This window comes from Ascaphus truei, chromosome 19, assembly GCF_040206685.1.
Source record: "Ascaphus truei isolate aAscTru1 chromosome 19, aAscTru1.hap1, whole genome shotgun sequence".
NCBI classification, from domain to species: Eukaryota; Metazoa; Chordata; class Amphibia; order Anura; family Ascaphidae; genus Ascaphus; species Ascaphus truei.
The window spans coordinates 21,420,026-21,441,799 of NC_134501.1; the positions used below are offsets into that span (position 1 = coordinate 21,420,026).

A 21,774-nucleotide genomic window follows, 5' to 3' on the forward strand; every position below is an offset into this window, starting at 1 on the left:
TATTATTTATGAAATAAGTCTACATTTAGCCTATAATAGTAATAATCCCCTCAGAACAGGGCATTACTGGCCAATAATGCCTGGGCTGGGTTACCTCGGCTTCGCCTCGGGCCTTCAACTCTTCCAGCCAGGGCATTATTGGCCAGTAATGCCCTGTACTTCAGGGATTATTACTTAAATAACATGTTCATTTAATTGATTTTTCGCATGTCATTCTTTCAGGCACTCTAATCATTATCTATAACTTGACACTAATGACTAACGGTGAACCAGAGTTGGATTTTATAACAGACACTTCAGATATATTAAACGCTGGAATGGAAAGCCTTAAAATGTAAGTGTTGTGGGGTTATAATGTTTTTGGAGTAGTGTCTCTATCCGTTGCAAGATCCATCAGAGAAAAGTTGTTCTGTTTTGATAAACTGAATTGATCCAGAATTCCTTAGTACAGCAGGGCCCCGCTTCTCGGCGCTCCGCTTTTCGGCGATCCGCTGATACGGCAGCACCGAGAAGGGGGCCGCCATGTTGAATTTGAAATGGTGCATGCGCAGAACAGGCGGGTGCGCCCGGCGCACATGCGCAGATCGCAGGTTGCGCGCGCAGACCGCAGGTCGCACATGCGCAGAACGGCGAAAATGCCGGTTTGCGCATGCGCAGCACTGAAAATCGCCGGATCCGCTTTCCGGCGATTTTCACTATACAGCGGGCCTCTGGAACGGAACCCGCCGTATACCCGGGGCCCTGCTGTATACTAAGCTAATAGGGGTCCATGTTAAAATGGATTTGAAGCAAAAGGTGACACTGTGCTCATTTGCATGTAATTTCCCAGAATCCCTAGCTGCAGTGGAAACATTGCATGCTAGGAGATAATGTTGAAAAGCCGGGTTGTCGACCTAAGGCGTGTAATATAGTCTTTGCTGTTGTGCGTGCGGGCTCGCGCCCCGCATTGCGCGTGCACGTGACATGCGTGTTTAGTTGCTAGGGTGCCAGCGGTGACGCGCTCGGTTAGGGGGCGTGACTCTGACATCACAGCGTTAGGCCGCGCTGTGATTGGTTCGCGGCGTTGCAACAGCGCGAAAATACAATTTTATTGTATTTTCCCTGGTCTGCCGCGCCACCGCTCACGGCCGTACGCGCGTGCGCGTCCCAAGTATAGGTACGTGTATTGAGCACAGACAATTATAATTGACGCACGCACGGTAGCGCATGCGCGCGCACTATATTACACGCCTAAGACGTGCTCACAAGTGATATTTTTATTTGTGGTAAGTATACTTCAACACTCACTTTAATAGCAAATTATATTTCTGTTTACCTATTATGCATAAGACATCCAACCATTCAAGACTTCCAACACATCCAATTTATAGAATTATAAGTCAATAGTCTTTATTTGGGCAATCAAATGTTTCTACTTTAGGCTATCCGAGCCGAACAGGATTAGCGTGATGTAATGATGTCACAGTTATACCGTTACCAGCATCTCCAAATGGAACTGCTTTGATAGGAGCAAGCTAAATTACAGCTGCATCTACTTTAAGCTTTTAAATAAGGGCACTTACTTAACTACTTTACTACTACAGGGCACTACTTTATACTGTAGTACTGTAGTTGTACAGCTCTTAAAGTTAGCGCTTTTTGTTTGCGATGTATGTTAATCTGTGGTTTATTAGAAAATAATATAAGAGCCATTTTACTGCATTCCAGTTATGCCAATACGAGGTTTAGTGTCTGTTCGAATGTTTTAGTACCTTTAATATTACAAAAGAATACATTGTTATTTTGTATTCACATTTGTAGTCACCCTGAACTGTGGTCACTCAGATCATACACATCAGTGTTGTATTTTGACCCGCGAATGAAGATCTTCATACAAGCTGAGAGAGTTTGCACTAAGCAATTGATGTACAGCTTATATAGACCACGGTAAGTTTCAGATGTCAAATTCAAGCAAAACTGTCAAATCTATTTAATTACATACTGTATTTATTCCTATAGTTAACCCCCCCCCCCCCCCCAAAAAAAAAATCCTCAGTGTGTCTTTTTGCAATTTATAGTTACATTACTCATGGTATTTCATAGACCTCTCTAACAGGTCTATGGCTTAGATACATCAACCTCCAATAATTAACAAATTTGGTATTAAGGTAAAAAAAAAACGTTATTTTTAAGGTTCAATCCATCAACTTTGTACCGCTACAAATAACGTATTTTTTTATCAGGCCTGCTAAAAAAATATTGTGACCAGCATTAACATACGTAAATAATGCAACTTTACTCATTGTGATGCTAGTCATCGTCTTGATACATAATGGCCATTATATTCATAGGCAAAACATCCTAAACCAGCAAGGAATAGGTGATAGAAGCAGTACATATTAACCCCATAGTAGCTCAAGTGGTTAGCTAGTCATGGGTTTCCATGACTAGCTGACCACTGAAGACTACAAAGGGGTTCACTACACGAACTACCCCACCTGGCTTCTTTAGTGATTGGTAAAGAAATGCAATACTTTAATAATTGCTAAGGCCACCAACCTCCTGGGGGCCTAACCACCCTCCCTGGGGCAACTACCTCCAACACCAACCCCCTACCCTCCAACAAATCTAACCCTCCCTCTAGAAGAATGGCCAATAGCCCTAACAGCTAAATATGCACTCCCAAAGGGAAAATATTAAACACAGCATCTATAGAGTCACTTAACGTATCTCCTGGTGTCACTTGGCCATCAACCAGGACAGGAGACACCATGAGATACCCCACTTAGCGTAAGTAACCATATTTTTATTATAGATTGCTATTGATTGCCAATGTGGTTATCTAGGCCCCCATTGAGAGGGCCTATGTAGCCACAATGGCAATCAATGGGTATGTTTTAAATGCATTTTTTAATGATGTAATGTATTTTTTAATTATTTGTAATGCATTTTTGTTTATTATTTGTAATGCAATGTTTTTTAATACATGTATTCTGAGTGGCTGAAAGCTCTCTTAGCCACATTTGACTAATAGGGCTATTAGCCCTTAGTCACGAGGGGGAGGTGGGTGGAATTATAATGAGTCAAGTTGCGTTATTTATTCATTTTGATGCCGGTCCTGATATTTTTAGCAGACTTGATATCAAAATGCGTTATTTTTAGTGATACACAGTTGATGACTTGCACGATAAAAATATATATATATTTTTACAGTAATACTCCCTTTCCCCCCTATCGAACATTGATGACTCGAGGCCACTTTAGCTAAAACAAGAATTGGTTAAAAATGATTAACATAGATGCATGTACTGTATCATGCCAAAAATGTGAAAATATTTTAAATTAAACATATATAAAAAAAATACAACTGAAATATCTAAACCAATTATTTGCATATAATATGTTGAATGTCTGCATTCCCACTTAAGAATAGAAATGTGTTATCACATATCAGAGTTATAAATGGACAAGGACACACGGATTCCTTAATCATAAAGCATTTATTGTGCCATATAATACACAATTTTTCGGCCTGCTGATCTTTCTCAAGTGAAGTGGCCGAAACGTAGTGTCTTCTATGGCACAATAATTGCTTTTTTATTAAGAAATCCGTGTGTCCGTGTGCCATTCATAGCTTTGCAATTCATCGGATGCAACACAGGTCTCCCCTGGGATTAAGGAGCACCGGTATCAGTGTCACTACTTTTGAACGGTTGCCTTGGTGTGCAGCAAACATCTACATATTTGTATCATATTTCAGGACATTGAGTATTGTGCTAAATTATTATTTGTGCTTTCCCTCTTTCATCATAGGATGTACCCATACAAAATGCCTTCACTCAGAGCCTCTATTTTACGTGGGCTAAGAAATGCAGAAATGGCAGTGAAAACTGGTGGGTAATCTTACGTATACTATTTTTTTTGTTAGAGGGTTGACAATCAATGTATTTTTACTTGTGTATCTGATTAACTGAAATCTAATAACCCACTTTTGTCTGTGTTATACTTCTGCTTTTCTGTACATGTGTGAGAACAGGTGTCAAGGTTTTCACAATGTTTTAAAGGAGATTTTAAACTAGGACGGAGGGGAAGGGACAGGCAAGATGTAATGGACTAGACAGAATAGATCGGAATGGGGAATGTGAAGATTGGAAATAAGGGTTGGGGTTTAGGCTATGTGAAAGCAGACTCATCACCACCATTTTGGCTCAGCAGCCATTTTGAGTGTTTGCTTGTATGTATGTGTATAGCAGCTGTTTATTCGTGTATGAAAGCTGCGCTGCAGATCATCGCTCCTGGCAAAAACCAACCCGTGTATAATTCCTACTAGTCATTAAATGTGAAATAATTGCATTCTCGCAGTTTTTCTAACAAACTCATTCTTGTAGTATATGGGATGAGTGAGATAGCCCCCGCTTCTCTTATCTTGCAGCTACACACAAAGGGCTGAGGGGTTGACTCCTTAAGTCAAGAGGTTATGAGGCCCACATTCCGGGGACCAGCAACAAAGGAAAGGGTTCTTTACAGTAAGGGCAGTTAAAATGTGGAATTCATTACCCATGGAGACTGTGATGGCAAATACAATAGATTTGTTCAAAAAAAAAGGTTGGACATCTTTTTAGATAGGAAATGTATACAGGGATATACCAAATAAGTAAACATGGGAAGGATGTTGATCCAGGAAGTAATCTGATTGCCAATTCTTGGAGTCAGGCAGGAATTTATTTTTCCCCTTATGAGATATCATTGGATGATATGACTCTGGGGTTTTTTGTTTGCCTTCCTCTGGATCAATAAGTAAGTATAGATATAGGATAAGTATCTGTTGTCTAAATTTAGCATCAGTTGAACTTGATGGACGTATGTCTTTTTTCAACCTCATCTACTATGTAACTATGTAACTACTATGTAACTATGTAACTACGGTGTAACTATGTAACTACTATGTAACTATGTAACTACTATGTAACTAGGACACGTTTATTAAAAAGTAATTTTAACAGAAAAGTATTTCTCAGAGCGCAGTATTGGAGATAGCGTCCAGGCATGTCACCTTTTTTGTTATGTCAGCTGAACAGGTTGTTGCAGATGCGGAGCTGAGGGTGATTGAATTGAAGCGATCTACATCTGACTGCTCAATTGATAAAGAGGTACGCTGAAGAATAATTGTATTATTAGTAATAATTTGTATAATGCCACCCATGTATGCAGAGCTTTACAGACTTAGTATACAGAAAATATACAATACAAGGATAATTCTCTCATCTCTGATATACAATCCGGGATAAGATCATATAATGTAAATGTGTGTGTGTGTGTGTGTGTGTGTGTGTATGTATAAGTGCTCTAGGAATATGAGTGACTGGCACCGATTATAGGTGTATATTTTGAGTGGGAGGTGTATTTATTGGTGGTTTCATGCTACTTAAATTCCTGTGTAAATGTAAACTAGAAGATGGGAAGAGTGTGTGTTTGTGAACGTTTACGCTGTCTATGAATAGGTTACTGACTCTGCACTTCTTTAACCCAGGCTGTGCTGAAAAGGCAGTGTAATACAGCAGGCATAAGCTTATAGGGGTTCATGTTAAAATGAAGAAGCAAAATGTCACTGAGTGCTCATTTGCAACCCAGAATCCCTGGCTGCAGCTGACGCATTGTATGCTACGAGATAATGGGGAAAGGCGGTCTTGCAGTCCTGTCTGCGACGTGTGTATGTGCTCACAATAGGGATTTTCGGTTAATGTACGGTGGAGCGGTTGTCACTTTTTTTTTTACACACCATAACTTATTTTGTGAACATGTATGGAAAGAGAGTTTCAGCGACAGGTTGCAGTGAATGAGATCGGGCAAAAGAATAGGGCGCTGACTCAAAATACTCAGACGAAAATAAACAAGGACATAATACTACCTTACACGGATCCCTCAAAGCTCCCACTTGTAAAAGGAGGGCACTTAAGGTGGGATCAATTACTACAGATCAACCCACTAGGATCTATCCAGGATCCTTACAAACAGTAAGACAGAAAAACGGGGAGCACAGATTGATTAAAAACACAGGTGTGTTTACACAAACAGTGTTTAGTATGAGACAATAATACCAATGTACTATAAGTGCTGATAACAAACACAGTGATACTAGTGGCAATTGGGCAAATGCATAAGTATTCTAATCATACTCACACGGACATGTGTAGTACACGGGGAGGAAAGGGTTTCCTTCTCCCAGTTGAATTTTCACGGATTGTCTGTAGGCAACTGAAGCATGCATGTAGGCTGCCGTGGACGCATTGTATGCGAAGAGATAATGGGGAAGGGCAGGTTTGCAGCCCTGTCTGAGACGTGTGAAAGTGCTCACACGTGTGGTGTTTATTTGCTGTACGGTGGTGGATTCTTGTCACTTTTTTTTCCATCCACAATAACTCATTTAATTTCTTTATTTAAGGAAAAACTTGCGTTGCTTTCAATTGGATTCCTTCCTTTGGTGAATATGGTGCTGGTGTTTGCACTGGTTTAGCAGCTGGCAGATTGCCAACCCGCTATGCATCACTCCATTCAGAAGTATAAATGTGACGCTATTTGTGTGCGCGCTTCCTTAACAAACTCACCTCTTTTCTTAGATGGAACAACGTTTGAATTGTATATTAACAGATTCTCAGAAACGTTTAAATACAAAGCGGGAAGCACTGAAAGAGAAACAGAGGTAAGGAAAGTAACGAACACAAGTCCCAGCGCACACTGTCTAAAGGAAAAATATTACTACTGTATGGATAATGCCACTAGAAAAAGAGAATTCATGTAAACACAAGATAATGCAGGGAGTGATGCAGGGAGTGATGCAGGGAGTGATGCAGGGAGTGATGCAGCACAAATGTAATAGAAACCAACAACAATAATACAGTGGTGATTGGGGTAAACACGAAAGGGAAAAGGGGGGAAAAGACAAAACATGGGGGTAAACACAACGGGGTAGGATAATCAAGGGGGGCAACGTTTCGGGGGGATACCCCTTTATCAAGCCCATTCCCTCAGGTCTAGAAAGACCATAAGGTACTTCCCTTTTACCCTAGTACCCCAATTTCCGGAGCAGACCTCAGAGACCCAAACAAAATGTCTTTGGAACGCTCAAAACATAAACAAAGTAAGTCCTGGATACACCAAAAGGAATAAGCAAATAGCAAAGATCAGACCATCTGGTAACACGACCCTTTCTCTCTCACACGATAGCTCTCCGCCTCCAATGGTGTGCTGCTGACAAAGTAAAGTAATTGCAACTACTGAGACTACAATGTGTACAGTGCTAATAATAAAAGGGGGTATTACATACGGTACCGCCTGTCACTGCATCTGCATATGATGGGGCACACCATTCACAAGTTGAAATCTTTAGGTATACTGCAATGCTGACAAGTTTGTAGATCAACTTGAAAAGGGCAGGAACGGCACTACTACACCTTGTATTCACTACTATTTAAATAACTAAAGCGAGCTTCTGAAACACCTACTCACATTGATGCCAAAACCAGAGTGTATCCCATTGCTCGGTGGCCGTCATCATGGAACTCACACGGGCAACATGTGGGAAATCCCTATTTCCGACATACTGCTTAAACTGCAGGGGATCTCTCTGTCACTAAAGAAGTGGGTGCTGTCAGGGAGCGATCCCAGGGAGCCAGCCCCCCTATTCAGGACACCTCATACCCTGGAACCTGCCGCATCAATCACCCCTAGAACAACAACCCAGGCCCTAGACTGCGGTAAAGTGCGCCCTGATAGCACGGATCTCTTTGGACTTTGGGGTCAAAGGTTGACAAGAGGCCTAGCCTCCCAGCCCTGCAGATAGGGACTGAGAAGTGTGTCAGCTCTTACAAAGGGATAGGCCTGTTTTATTTATTTATTTGTATCTACTTTATATTTGTGAAAGTGTTCTATGTGTCCGTGTCTGTATGTGTCTCCCTGTGTCCCTCCCTGTGTCCCTAGCGGCAAATTCATTGGACCTTGGGCCAGGCCAATGAGATTGGTCCCTTGGCTCGCCCCCGCTCACCTCTCATTCACACACACACACACAGAGCACGCGGCTCTCCCCTCACCCGGCGCTCTCCCTCACCCCCCCCACACACAGAGCACGCGGCTCTCCCCTCACCCGGTGCTCCCCCCCCCCCCCCAACACACAGAGCACGCGGCTCTCCCCTCACCCGGCGCTCTCCCTCACCCCCCCCCCCCCCACACACAGAGCACGCGTCTCTCCCCTCACCCGGCGCTCTCCCTCACCCCCCCCACACACAGAGCACGCGGCTCTCCCCTCACCCGGCGCTCTCCCCCCCCCCCCACCACACACAGAGCACGCGGCTCTCCCCTCACCCGGCGCTCTCCCTCACCCCCCCCCCCCCCACAGAGCATGCGGCTCTCCCCTCACCCGGCGCTCTCCCCCCCCCCCCCCCAACACACAGAGCACGCGGCTCTCCCCTCACCCGGCGCTCTCCCTCACCCACCCCCCCCCCCCCCCCCACACACAGAGCACGCGGCTCTCCCCTCACCCGGCGCTCTCCCTCACCCCCCCCCCCCCACACACAGAGCACGCAGCTCTCCCCTCACCCGGCGCTCTCCCTCACACCCCCCCCCCCCACACACACAGAGCACGCGGCTCTCCCCACATTCAGGCCGCTACCCGTCCCCGCGGGCGCTCCTCCGGCTGTCTCCTCACCGGAGCGTCTCAGCCTCTCCGCGGAGGAGCCCGACGTGGAGGAGGAGGGCGGCCGTGTGCAAGGTGAGTACACGCAGGGGAATGGCTTATTTAACGCTTCCCTGACTCCCCCTGCCCTTTGCCCTCCCCCTGCCCTTTGCCCCCCCCTACCCTCCCTCCCCCTGCCCTTTGTCCCCCCCTACCCTCCCTCCCAATGCCCTTTGCCCCCCCTGCCCTCCCTCCCAATGCCCTTTGCCCTCCCTCCCAATGCCCTTTGCCCCCCCTCCCAATGCCCTTTGCCCCCTGCCCTCCCTCCCCCTGACCTCCCTCCCCCTGCCCTTGTCCCCTGCCCTCCCTCCCCCTGCCCTTTGCCCCCTGCCCTTTGCCCCCTGCCCTCCCTCCCCCTGCCCTTTGCCCCCTGCCCTTTGCCCCCTGCCCTCCCTGCCCTTTGCCCCTTGCCCTTTGCCCCTTGCCCTTTGCCCCTCTGCCCTTTGCCACCCTGCCCTTTCCCCCCTGCCCTTTGGCCTCTTGCCCCCCTTCCTCCCTGCCCTCTTGCCCCCCTCCCTGCCCTCTTGCCCCCCTCCCTGCCCTCTTGCCCCCCTCCTTCCCTGCCTTCCCTGCCCTCCCTGCCCTCTTGCCCCCCCTGCCCTTTGCCCCCCTGCCCTTTGCCCCCCTCCGTCCATCCCTGCCCCCCTGCCCTCCCTGCCCCCCTGCCCTCTTGCCCCCCTGCCCTCTTGCCCCCCTGCCCTCTTGCCCCCTTGCCCTCTCTGCCCTCTTGCCCCTCCCTGCCATTTGCCCCCCCGCCCCTCCTTGCCCTTAGCCGCCCCTCCCTGCCCTTAGCCCCCCGCCCCTCCCTGCCCTTAGCCCCCCCACCCCTCCCTGCCCTTAGCTCCCCCCGCCCCTCCCTGCCCTTAGCCCACCCCGCCCCTCCCTGCCCTTAGCCCCCCGCCCCTCCCTGCCCTTAGCCCTCCCGCCCCTCCCTGCCCTTAGCCCCTCCCGCCCCTCCCTGCCCTTAGCCCCCCCCCGCCCCTCCCTGCCCTTAGCCCCCCCCGCCCCTCCCTGCCCTTAGCCCCCCCCGCCCCTCCCTGCCCTTAGCCCCCCCGCCCCTCCCTGCCCTTAGCCCCCCTGCCCCTCCCTGCCCTTAGCACCGCCCCTCCCTGCCCTTAGCCCCCCCGCCCCTCCCTGCCCTTGGCCCCCCCGCCCCTCTCTGCCCTTTGGCCCCCCCGCTCCTCCCTGCCCTTTGCCCCCCCACCCCTCCCTGCCCTTTGCCCCCCCCGCCCCTCCCTGCCCTTTGCCCCTCCCTGCCCTTTGCCCCCCCACCCCTCCCTGCCCTTTTCCCCCCCTGCCCTTTGCCCCCCCCCGCCCCTCCCTGCCCTTTGCGCCCCTCCCTGCCCTTTGCGCCCCCCCCGCCCCTCCCTGCCCTTTGCGCCCCCCCCGCCCCTCCCTGCCCTTAGCCCCCCCGCCCCTCCCTGCCCTTTGCCCACCCCTCCCTGCCCTTTGCCCCCCCCCGCCCCTCCCTGCCCTTTGCCCCCCCGCCCCTCCCTGCCCTTTGCCCCCCTGCCCCTCCCTGCCCTTTGCCCCCCTGCCCTTTGCCCTCCCCGCCCTTCCACGCCCCTTGGGCCCCCCCCCCGCCCTTCCACGCCCCTCCCCCCCCCCCGCCCTTCCACTCCATGCCCCCTGCCCTTCCACGCCCGGGCAACGCCGGGTATATCAGCTAGTGCTGCCATAAAGCTGCATTGTTTGAAGCTACGGGCTTAATAAAAGCCAAGGTCTATTTTCCCCAACATATGTCTCCCTGGTTATACCTGTGCACTGGTTATGGTTGTAGAAGTGGGATGAGAGGTGGCCCATGAATTTCAAAAGGGCTCTGGAGACCGTCCGGGAAAATTGTTGCGCTTTTGTTTCTCCTGTAAGTAGACCACAGATGTGGTCATACAGTTTATAAAGGATTTGATTTTATATTCTTTTATTGTGTTCATTGCGGCATAGAATATTTAACTTTTTACACCATGCTGACACACTGAGCCCTTGCCACAACAAAAGAAACCCATAGGTTTTGGGTGTAATCAATCCATATTTAAAGAAGTTCCCTGGGCTATACATCTAATTTCACTTGGTGCAATAATACAAGAATACTTTTAACAATTCACGCTCTTTTGTGAATAAGTTGGGATTGGTGGCTGTAGGAGACGAGTGCAGAGGTACAGCCAGGGAGACCTAGATTGGGGAAAATAAACATTGGCATTTATTTAGCCGTAGTTTCAAGCAATACACCTTCATGTCAGCAGCCCAAACAAATAAAACAGACCTATCCCTCTGTAGGGGCTAACTCACACTCCCAGTCCCTTTTACTTTAATAAAATGCAATACAGTGCAAAAACGCCTTGTCTCTTTGCCGCTGTTCAAATTGGTGCTGGGACAGGGAATTTGCAGTTTCAAGAGGCTAAACAGACACTCTCTGCCCCCCTCCACCTTTCTACTCTCAGGCCCTCCTTAACGACTCCCCCAGGCCGCCAAATCCCAATCTCCATACATTCTGGCTTTAGCTCACAGGATTAGAAAAACTGAGCTCTGCCTACCTTCTCTTAAATTCCATTTCCTATTGAATGACCCGCATAGCTATTGCGTTCCATACCCACGCATGCGCACAGAGAAAGTTCACATGCCCTGCATTGAGCATTTCAATAACTTGGTGTATAATACAACAACTGATATATATATATATATATATATATATATATATATATAAAATGAAAAGCGAGAATCGTTTTGGGCACATAGAGAAATCATATACTGTATAAACCAGAAGGCATATACTGTACATTATTCACACACTTTTCTACTAGAGGGAAATTCACTGATTTAAAGGGTGATAACCAAAGGGTGGCAATGCTGCTCGCTGTTCACATTGGGACATGGGGGATTAGTAGAGAAGAAGAAGCAGGCACATGGTCTTAATCAGCAGTGAAAGGGTTTAATGTGCCAAGAAATCCAAATCTTGGCACATTAAACCCTTTCACTGCTGATTAAGACCGTGTGCCTGCTTCTTCTTCTCTACTAGATCATTTTGGGGACTTCAGGAGCTCCCCAGAACCAGCGCACCGGCAGCTAAGTACCCAACTATCACCTGATTGACTGAGTGTGTGCACAACCCCCTTTCTACATGGGGAATTAGGCCACGCTATTGACTGGCTGTTTGCATACAGTACACTAGGCAAACCTGTCTCCCCCCTCCCCCACTTTGCAAGATGGATTCCTGTGAATGCAAATTAAGGAATAGGGGGGGTTAGTAAAAAAGTGAGAGGCAAAAGTGTTAGGTGTTGTGCAGCACTTCCAATCGAGCTATAGCTTTAACTAACAACTATATAATTATAAATAAAATTTTAAGTATTTTTATACATATAGATTTCTTTACTTTATCTCTCAAATTAAATATCTACGCAGTGGACGAGATTTGTTGTATATGTATATATCTTTCTAAATTACAGTGTACACAAGCTAAAACCTCTTAACAGCTATATAATAATATCTAAAAGTTTACATTTGTTTATAAATATAGATGTGTATATCTCTCAACTTAAATAGCTATGCAGAAGACAGGTAATTTGAAGTATATGTATATGTATATGTGTGCCTGTATATCATTTTAAATTACAATGTACACTCGAAGTAAAACCTTTTAACAGCTATATAATTATATATACAATTTTCAATATGTTTATAAATATACATTTGTGTGTCTCTCAAATTAAATATATTTGCAGTATATGTATATGTGTATATATCTTTCTAAATTACAGCGTACACAAAGTGAAACCTCTTAACGACTATATAAAATCTAAAATTTTACATTTGTTTATAAATATAGACTTGTATATCTCTCAATTTAAATATCCATACTGCATACTGAAGACAGAATATCAATACCCGCATTCAATATAGGTAAAAGTTTTTCGTAACAACATTTTCATGCTGTATATTGAATTTTATAGCTGTGTTAACTTGAGTACACAAAATCTTAGGGTGCGATGTGCGCTGAACATTACACAAGATTACACTTGTTATCTATGATACTATTCTCTGTGATAAGTGCTGAAAACTAGATGGTTAAAACACTGTAAACCGTGCAGGTTTTGAGATCGTAGCTATTAACATGAGAGACTTATAACTGTCTATCTTAAGTAAATCTTATATATTTGATCTATTTTTACCAATATGCGTTTTTTTTCTTTACCACTAGAGAAGAAAAACAATCAAAATATGTTTACTTAACATATGGGCTAAACATAAAAAACCGGAGTCAGGATGGGATGTTCATATACCATAACAGCCGCTTAATCCGAATGCATGAGAAGGTTGGAAAACAGCTATGTAGAGAATTAAGGTAAGTCTTCTAGGTACATTTACCAGATGTAGAATAGATGAACGTTTATAACCGAACTGGCAACTAGCAAAATATTGCAAAAAAGCCAAAAGTACATCGTTGTATAACATTGCACATCGTGAAATACAAAATATATTCCTAAATATTTGTTGTAGAAACCTACTTTTATTTAGATAGCTTTTTATTCAAACTTTTAATTTTAACTTTTTGTAATAAATACAAAATATATACAACAAAAAACAAAGAAGCCCAGTGCTACTGTACATCCAATATGACAAAAATATACAGTGAAATACCTATATATTCTCTTCAAAAAGGGTCATTTAGTTTAACCCTTTGGCCAAAGCGTCTCAAGCCTGCTGCCACTTTCAAGGCATGACCGTTAGCAGGTCCTAACACTACCTGAGTTAAAATTCTTATTTACCTCTATAATTAGAAGAAGAATGATCACAATTAATCTGTCGTAACCCGCAAAATGAAACTGACCTGCCAACTTGGAAAGTGGGGAGGGGCGAGCTTAAACCCTTGTGGGGGAGGAGCCACTAACTTCCAAAAACAGCTGTGACCAGCTGGACATGGTTAATAAACACACAGATACCCAACAAGCTCTAAAAAATAAAACCCACACATAATAATATATATGTATATGTGTCAAAAGGAGTGCTACTGGGCGTGGCTAATTGTATACAACAAAAAACAAAGAAGCCCAGTGCTACTTCCAATATGACAAAATATACAGTGAAATACCTATATATTCTCTTGAAAAAGGGTCATTTAGTTTAACCCTTTGGCCAAAGCGTCTCAAGCCTGCTGTCACTTTCAAGGCATGACCATTAGCAGGTCCTAACACTACCTTAGTTCAAATTCTTATTTACCTCTATAATTAGAAGAGGACACACAGACACACACACACACATATATGTAATAATAATGTGGCAATTTTTTTTGGGGGGGGGGGGGTTTAGAGCTTGCTGGTTATCTGTGTGTTTAAATACAATATATGCAATGATTTGTTTAGAGATTAACTACTCCATATATATCCTCTTATTCTTCTCTTTTAACCGAATAAGCAGACAGGAAGATTCAACAAAAACATTTAAATTGAAACTACTCTATGTCAATAGAAAAAATGGGGAGGTAAGATCGAAAATAGAATATACAAAATAGTTAGCTGTAAGGGCAGGGAGATGCATCTCACTGTAGGAAATACTGATTTTTTGCATTTCCTACAATTGTTTTAATCTAAATCACTATAAAACAGGACAGTTACCTCAAAATTCAAACAGGTCAGTGTTTGAAGAGAGCATTAAAGGTTTATGGTAGACACAACGGGTGTCATTTTTATAGATACTCTATTGGGTTTTAACTTGAACAAAGTTTAGGTTTGGAGGAGGGCGGTGCTCTGAAAGAACCAATGTTTCTGTAACTTGTCCATCAATTTGGTACCCTCAGGCTGTTATGGATACTCAATAGATCGTGATAAACATGGAAACAGAGCACCAAAGCAAGTGAATTTGCTCAATTGGTATTTCATTTAAGGACGTATTCCTTATACAAATGCAATACAGTATTTCCACACAAATACTTTACATTGTAACAAGAAAAAGAGAGGCCTCCATGCACTAGTCATTGCAGCTTATTCTAAATCGATGTGATTTACATGCTAGTCCTGCTGCTATGGGGCGGCAATTTTACTTTACAAAGTACAGGCATACCCCACATTAACGTACGCAATGGGACCGGAGCATGTATGTAAAGCGAAAATGTACTTAAAGTGAAGCACTACCTTTTTCCCACTTATTGATGCATGTACTGTACTGCAAACGTCATATACGTGCATAACTGATGGAAATAACGCATTTGTAACAGGCTCTATAGTCTCCCCACTTGTGTACACCTTCAGTACAGGTAGGGAGCCGGTATTGCTGTTCAGGATGTGCTGACTGGCGCATGCGTGAGCTGCCGTTTGCCTATTGAGCGAGATGTACTTACTCGCGAGTGTACTTAAAGTGAGTGTACTTAAACCGGGGTATGCCTGTAGTTTTCCAAAGTAGTGGGTGAGGTGCTGGATTCTGTGACAATACAAAGTGCAGTCATAGAGCAACTCTTAAGAAAAGGATAAAGAAGGCTTATTCATTACCAGATCTTTGAAACGTGACACACCCCAGTTTGTAGGATTGAGGAAGCCATATGAACTATTTTCACCTAGAAAATGACAACATAAAAAAATAACCTTTATTTTAATACTTTGGTTGTGTAGTTTTGATTTAAAAAAAAAAACCACACATTTTCTGTTACGGAATCTAAATAGAACGGGTACAAGAAGACAACAGAAAGCACTTAATTATAAATATATTATTTAAAATGGTTCATTTAAGTTGGGGACAGGCGAATGTTTTGAACTTTGTGTTGGTATTTTCTTTGAAAGGTTTAATATGAATTAATAGGAAATACAACGTCTTTCTTTTAATAACCCCTTTTGTTTGTATTTCTAGTGCTGGCGCTGGTGTTTTGGGTTTGGTGAATGTACCCTCCGAGGCATTGCTTCCAACGCACAACAAGCAGAATTTTCTTAATGGCAGCGGTTATCACCATTTATTACGATATATGGGCCAATTCCTCGACCAGTACTTGAAGGATTCTGGAATAAGTAATTATTTACTCGCTATATATTGTCCCGTATGAAGATTAACAAAAACAAAAAAAGAACGATTCCTGCGCTCCTACCAATTAGGCTAAAATAAAATAATAATCATGAAAAAGGGTAAACCTGCATGCCACGTCAAGGCATACCCATAATGCAGGTACCTACACTATATATACAGGCATACCCCGCATTAACATACGCAATGGGACCGGAGCATGTATGTAAAGCGAAAATGTACTTAAAGTGAAGCACTACCTTTTTCCCACTTATCGATGCATGTACTGTACTGCAATCGTCATATACGTGCATAACTGATGTAAATAACACATTTGTAACTGGCTCTATAGTCTCCCCGCTTGTGCACAGCTTCGGTACAGGTAGGGAGCCGGTATTGCTGTTCAGGACGTGCTGACAGGCGCATGCGTGAACTGCCGTTTGCCTATTGGGCGACATGTACTTAGTCGCGAGTGTACTTAAAGTGAGTGTCCTTAAAGCGGGGTATGCCTCTATATATATATATATATATATATATATATATATATATATATATATATATATATATATATATATATATATACACACACATACACACACACACACACACACACACACACACAGTGGTCGACAAATCACCCAAAAAACTACTCGCCGGACAAAAAAAATCTACTCGCCACCTAGTACCACACGTGTGCTGCTTGGGCCAATAGGAGCTCGCCATGATGTTAAATCCACTCGCCCGGGGCGAGCAAATGTATAGGTTTGTCGAACACTATATATATATATATATATATATATATATATATATATATATATATATATATATATATCAGAAAATAGCCACTAACAATTTATGTCATAGGACAAGCTTTCGAGAGTTCTCCTCTCTTCTTCAGGTCAAGCAATACTGATATATATCAGTATTGTTAGTCCAATAAAAAAAGGTATCACCTATTACTGAAGAACTCATTTATTCTGCACTATATATATATATATGTAATAGTTGTCCCATGGACTGGTGAAAAAAGTGTGAAAGCCCTGAAGGGGTTAAATAAAGCATTGTATGAAGATTAAGCAGATTATAACCCCAGCTGCACAATTTTGAAAATGTTTTGTAAAATTAAAAGAATAATGCACTCATTTGAATGAGATACTATAGAAAAGTGTAAAACAGTTGGTATAAATCATTCAGTGGGTATGAAAAAGCAAACTTGCCAGGGAATGGAGCTAAGCAGTAAAAGCAGACATTCATGCAAACTTTTATATGAAGACAACTTTTTACCACTTAAACATATTAATCAAATGGAAAAGAAATTCTACGGCCCAGATACACAGAGGTCCGTTAACTCAGTGCTAATAATGAGACATTATCAATATCCTTACTGGATATTATTTTAGCTGAAGTTAACGCTTGTTTACAAAGGTAATTATATGCAAAACAACGGCCATTGTGTATCTCATTAGCAAAGGCTTAAGATAAGAGTTAAGTTAGTGCTGCCGTGCGTTCGCTTCTCTGTCTCTCTCTCCACCTCTGTGGATCTGGGTGTAATTGGACAAGATAATGATCATATATTTATAGTTACAAATATTGCCATACTGAAGGTCTCTGGCCCCGGGGCAAGCTGCAGTAACGCAACCACGGGTACCCGGACACTGGAGGGTTAACGCTTCGGGGTGGGGGGTACGATTTAGAGGCATGCTTTTTGCTTTTTCAGCTGCGGTTCCAGAGACAAAGAGTTTGAAAGATTGCTGTATATTGACCCAGAGTAAGGCAAACAAAAAACACAAGTGAAACATTTTGTTAATTTTGTCTTATAAGTGATAGGAAGAATTTATAACTCTAGTAACGTTTCAAATAAATGATAGTGCGCTACTTAAAGTGATGGTTTAAAAGAAGGGCAAAGAGTTTAAGACAAAAGTGAATATACAAGAGGAGGAGAACTAATTATCCAATATAAACAGTGAAAATCAATAAACAAATATAAATAACTATACTTTACAGCCTATAATAAAATAAAGTCCCATGGAATAAAAATAATCAAATGGTGATAAATCTTATGTGTAGTGAAAGAAATAGTTATAAAATGGAAAAGAACCAGGGATCTCTGGCGTGTGCTGCTCTCCGGCGTGTGCTGCTCTCCGGCGTGTGCTGATCTCCGGCGTGTGCTGCTCTCCGGCGTGTGCTGATCTCCGGCGCGTGCTGCTCTCTGGCGTGTGCTGCTCTCAGGCGTGTTCTGATCTCTGGCGTGTGCTGCTCTCTGGCGTGTGCTGCTCTCTGGCGTGTGCTGCTCTCTGGCGTGTGCTGCTCCCCGGCGTGTGCTGCTCCCCGGCGTGTGCTGCTCCCCGGCGTGTGCTGCTCACCGGCGTGTGCTGATCCCCATCGTGTGCTGCTCCCGGTGTGTGCTGCTCCCTGGCGTGTGCTGCTCCCTGGCGTGTGCTGCTCTCCATCGTGTGCTGCTCTCAGGCGTGTGCTGCTCTCAGGCGTGTGCTGCTCTCAGGCGTGTGCTGCTGTCAGGCGTGTGCTGCTGTCAGGCGTGTGCTGCTCTCAGGCGTGTGCTGCTCTCAGGCGTGTGCTGCTCTCAGGCGTGTGCTGCTCTCCGGCGTGTGCTGCTCTCCGGCGTGTGCTGCTCTCCGGCGTGTGCTGCTCTCCGGCGTGTGCTGCTCCCCGGCGTGTGCTGCTCTCCGGCGTGTGCTGCTCTCCGGCGTGTGCTGCTCTCCTGCGTGTGCTGCTATCTGTGGGAGGTTTTCCGCTCCTCCATCAGTGCATGTGGGGAAAGAAAAAAGAGAGCATAAAACACTCATAGAGAAGTACAGTTTTAATTAAAAAAGATATATATAAATAACACATATGGTTTTGCCCTCACATGGTGTCCATAAATTAAAGCCTTCACACTTTTAAGGGGAAGTGTGGTGCCCACTCTGGGTGTCCTATCAGGTCCTGTAGTATCTGGATCCTTATGTCGCTCTGCTGCTGTGTGCTCAGTCAGTGCAGTTGGTGCGGGTGCTGTGTCCCCAGTCAGTGCAGTTGGTGCAGGTGCTGTGTGCTCAGTCAGTGCAGTTGGTGCAGGTGCTGTGTGCTCAGTCAGTGCAGTTGGTGCAGGTGCTGTGTGCTCAGTCAGTGCAGTTGGTGCAGGTGCTGTGTGCTCAGTCAGTGCAGTTGGTGTGGGCGCTGCTGTGTGCTCAGTCAGTGCAGTTGGTGCAGGTGCTGTGTGCTCAGTCAGTGCAGTTGGTGCAGGTGCTGTGTGCTCAGTCAGTGCAGTTGGTGCAGGTGCTGTGTGCTCAGTCAGTACAGTTGGTGCAGGTGCTGTGTGCCCAGTCAGTGCAGTTGGTGCAGGTGCTGTGTGCCCAGTCAGTGCAGTTGGTGCAGGTGCTGTGTGCTCAGTCAGTGCAGTTGGTGCAGGTGCTGTGTGCCCAGTCAGTGCAGTTGGTGCAGGTGCTGCTGTAACGTCACCAGCTGTGTGATTTACCTCTGCAGCATTTTGCGGAAAACCGGAGGGACCAGGACTTCTTAGGAGTTGGACTACAGGGCAAACCTCAAAATAAACCGTGATATCAATCACTTCATCAGGGGGAGTTGCATTCATGGCGTTTTCTTCATTTTATAGTGGAGATGATTAATAGTTGTTTTTCTGTGCATGGTCACTCCCTTAATTGATTATATACCAGGTGCACCTTTTTTATTCAGGGTATTTTTACCCTAACCTTGTTTCTAGATATATAATTCTATTAATAATACACCATAGGAATAGCTAGAAGTGTTTTCAAAGAGGTACCTGATGGTGGAAAGGGGAAGCATAGAAAACTACACACAGTCTTACTGTTATAAACTGAATCATGTGGGAAGAACCTATTTTCCAGAGTATATCTAGGTTTATTTCAAGTCTTTACACTTGTTACAAGTCTTTACACAATATTACATACACAAACAACAAGTGAAAATATACAATATTTTATATCATTTGGTTCAAATGGGATATATGTATAACACAATGTCCCTATATGAGCTACTAGAAAGCAGAAAATGAATAAAGAGTCATAACAATACTTACATTGAAATATTATACCATCTTAAACATTGCATACTGCAATTTTTTTATATCCATTGAAGAATTGATACAAATTTACATTTCGAGGGTTATGTGTTTTCACAGTACCCACAGAAGATTACAATACACACACAGACACACACACACACACACACACACACACACACACACACACACACACACACACACACACACACACACACACACACACACATATAATGAACATAGTCAAGGGAAATATTCACAATTTTTACATTAAACAAATAGTCATAGATCATATTAAGGATTCAACACATGTTCTAAATCTTCTTGGTGGACTCACAGGGGACAGTTCTTTTCATTGGGTGAGATGTGACATTAAACCACTATACACCATCATTGCACATACCAAGGGCTTGGAGGCTGTAAATAAATGTTTAAAAAACGATCCCGATGCTACAGATAAACATCGATTATTTGTAATTGAATGTTTAAGCTTTATACTACATCACAATTATTTCAGGTTCCTCCAGCAGTGCTCCATACAGGTATGTGGTACTGCAAAGGGCACACGCTTTTCTCCCAGCTATGCCAATATTTTTATGGATAGCTGGGAGCAAAAGTACATGTATGACGCCAACCCGCTCCATCAGCATTGTGTTTTGGAGACGGTACATTGACGACGTGCCCCTGGTGTGGAGAAGTGACCTGGATGTATTGGATACTTTTATTCCGTATATCAATGAAAATGACCATAATATTCAATTTACGCATTTAGTTGATGGCAGGTAAATTATCTTTTTGGATCTTCAATTAACAAAAGACAGGGGCGCCCAATGCTACATCCAATTGACAAAACATATAAAGTAATAAGTATAAAGTTTAAATACTAACAGTCGTTTGGAGGTAAGTGGCACCTCCTCCCAGAGCTCACCCCTCCCCACCTTTTTAACTTGGGAGGTCTTGCATTTTGCTGAATGGTCAGGACTCCCTGTGGTTGCTTCCCCTCACACAGAGGTAACAGGAAGGGTTCACAGTTTAGTGTTAGGACCTCCATTCATTTTGGTTATACCGTGACATGGTATGATGGCTTATGATGCTTTGGCCAAAGGGTTTAACTAAATAACCAAGTAAATATTATTATTATTGAAGTATTTAAACTTTATACTTATTACTTTATTAGTTTTGTCAATTGGATGTAGCATTGGGCTCCCCTGTCTTTTGTTTGCATACATTGGTCACGCTCAGTAGCACGCTTATTGACATAAATATATATATACAGTAATGTGGTGGATGTTGGAGTTAGAGCGTGCTGGGAATGTGTGTGTTAATTTGGATCTTCAATTAGAAATCACTGACGAAATGACAATTAAAACCAGCACTTATATGAAAAGTGTAGATTGTAATAGCTATTTACATGCTAAGAGTAGCCACTATGGTGGCTGGCTAAAAAATAATCCATACTGCCAGTTCTAAAAATTGTTTAAATCTCCCACGTCATGTGACCGGGACATTTAAACTTTGCGGAGATAACGGCACCCCATACCGGGCTGTAACTTGGGAAGCAGGGGGTCCCCGGACCTGAAATTAATGCGATTCAGCTCCTGGGACCCCCTGCTACAAAATGATGTTATTAAAATAAAAGCCCCATGATCGCCTGTTAGAGGCGTGCAGGTATGTCAAATGTATGAAACAATAATGTATTGAATCACGTCCTGTGTAGCATCCCCCCTGAATTACGCAGGATACTACATTTATATATAAAAAAAATTACAATCCAAAGTATATAAACTAAAGTGTATAAGTTATTAGCAAATAACATCCATTCAGATACAATTCAAGCCAGAATCCTTCTCTGTCACCAGCATACTATATTAATAAAACTTGCTTTTAACTTTAAAAGTGTAAATATTTTGAATGATGCTTTGATATAGAAGAAATAAGATTATGAAACAAAGGGTTGCTCTACTGATAAAATCAAATGCAAATTGGAAATCTATAATTACAAATCAACCGTTATTACTCCTAATTTACTACTGCACTGAAAATATTTTCATTCAAA

The 21,774-nt window shown here is 43.8% G+C and overlaps 1 protein-coding gene across 3 annotated transcripts in view; it reads left to right on the forward strand.

The window, feature by feature from the left end:
• The window catches only part of MORC1 (MORC family CW-type zinc finger 1), a 75,057-nt gene that overhangs the window by 20,662 nt on the left and 32,621 nt on the right, over positions 1-21,774 (forward strand). For all 3 annotated transcript variants that reach the window (XM_075576846.1, XM_075576848.1, XM_075576847.1), the window contains exons 8-14: positions 223-334; positions 1,801-1,926; positions 3,793-3,872; positions 5,050-5,129; positions 6,597-6,679; positions 12,900-13,043; positions 15,539-15,693. In XM_075576846.1, the coding sequence (XP_075432961.1) occupies positions 223-334; positions 1,801-1,926; positions 3,793-3,872; positions 5,050-5,129; positions 6,597-6,679; positions 12,900-13,043; positions 15,539-15,693 (780 nt within the window). The remainder of the gene's footprint in view (positions 1-222; positions 335-1,800; positions 1,927-3,792; positions 3,873-5,049; positions 5,130-6,596; positions 6,680-12,899; positions 13,044-15,538; positions 15,694-21,774) is intronic.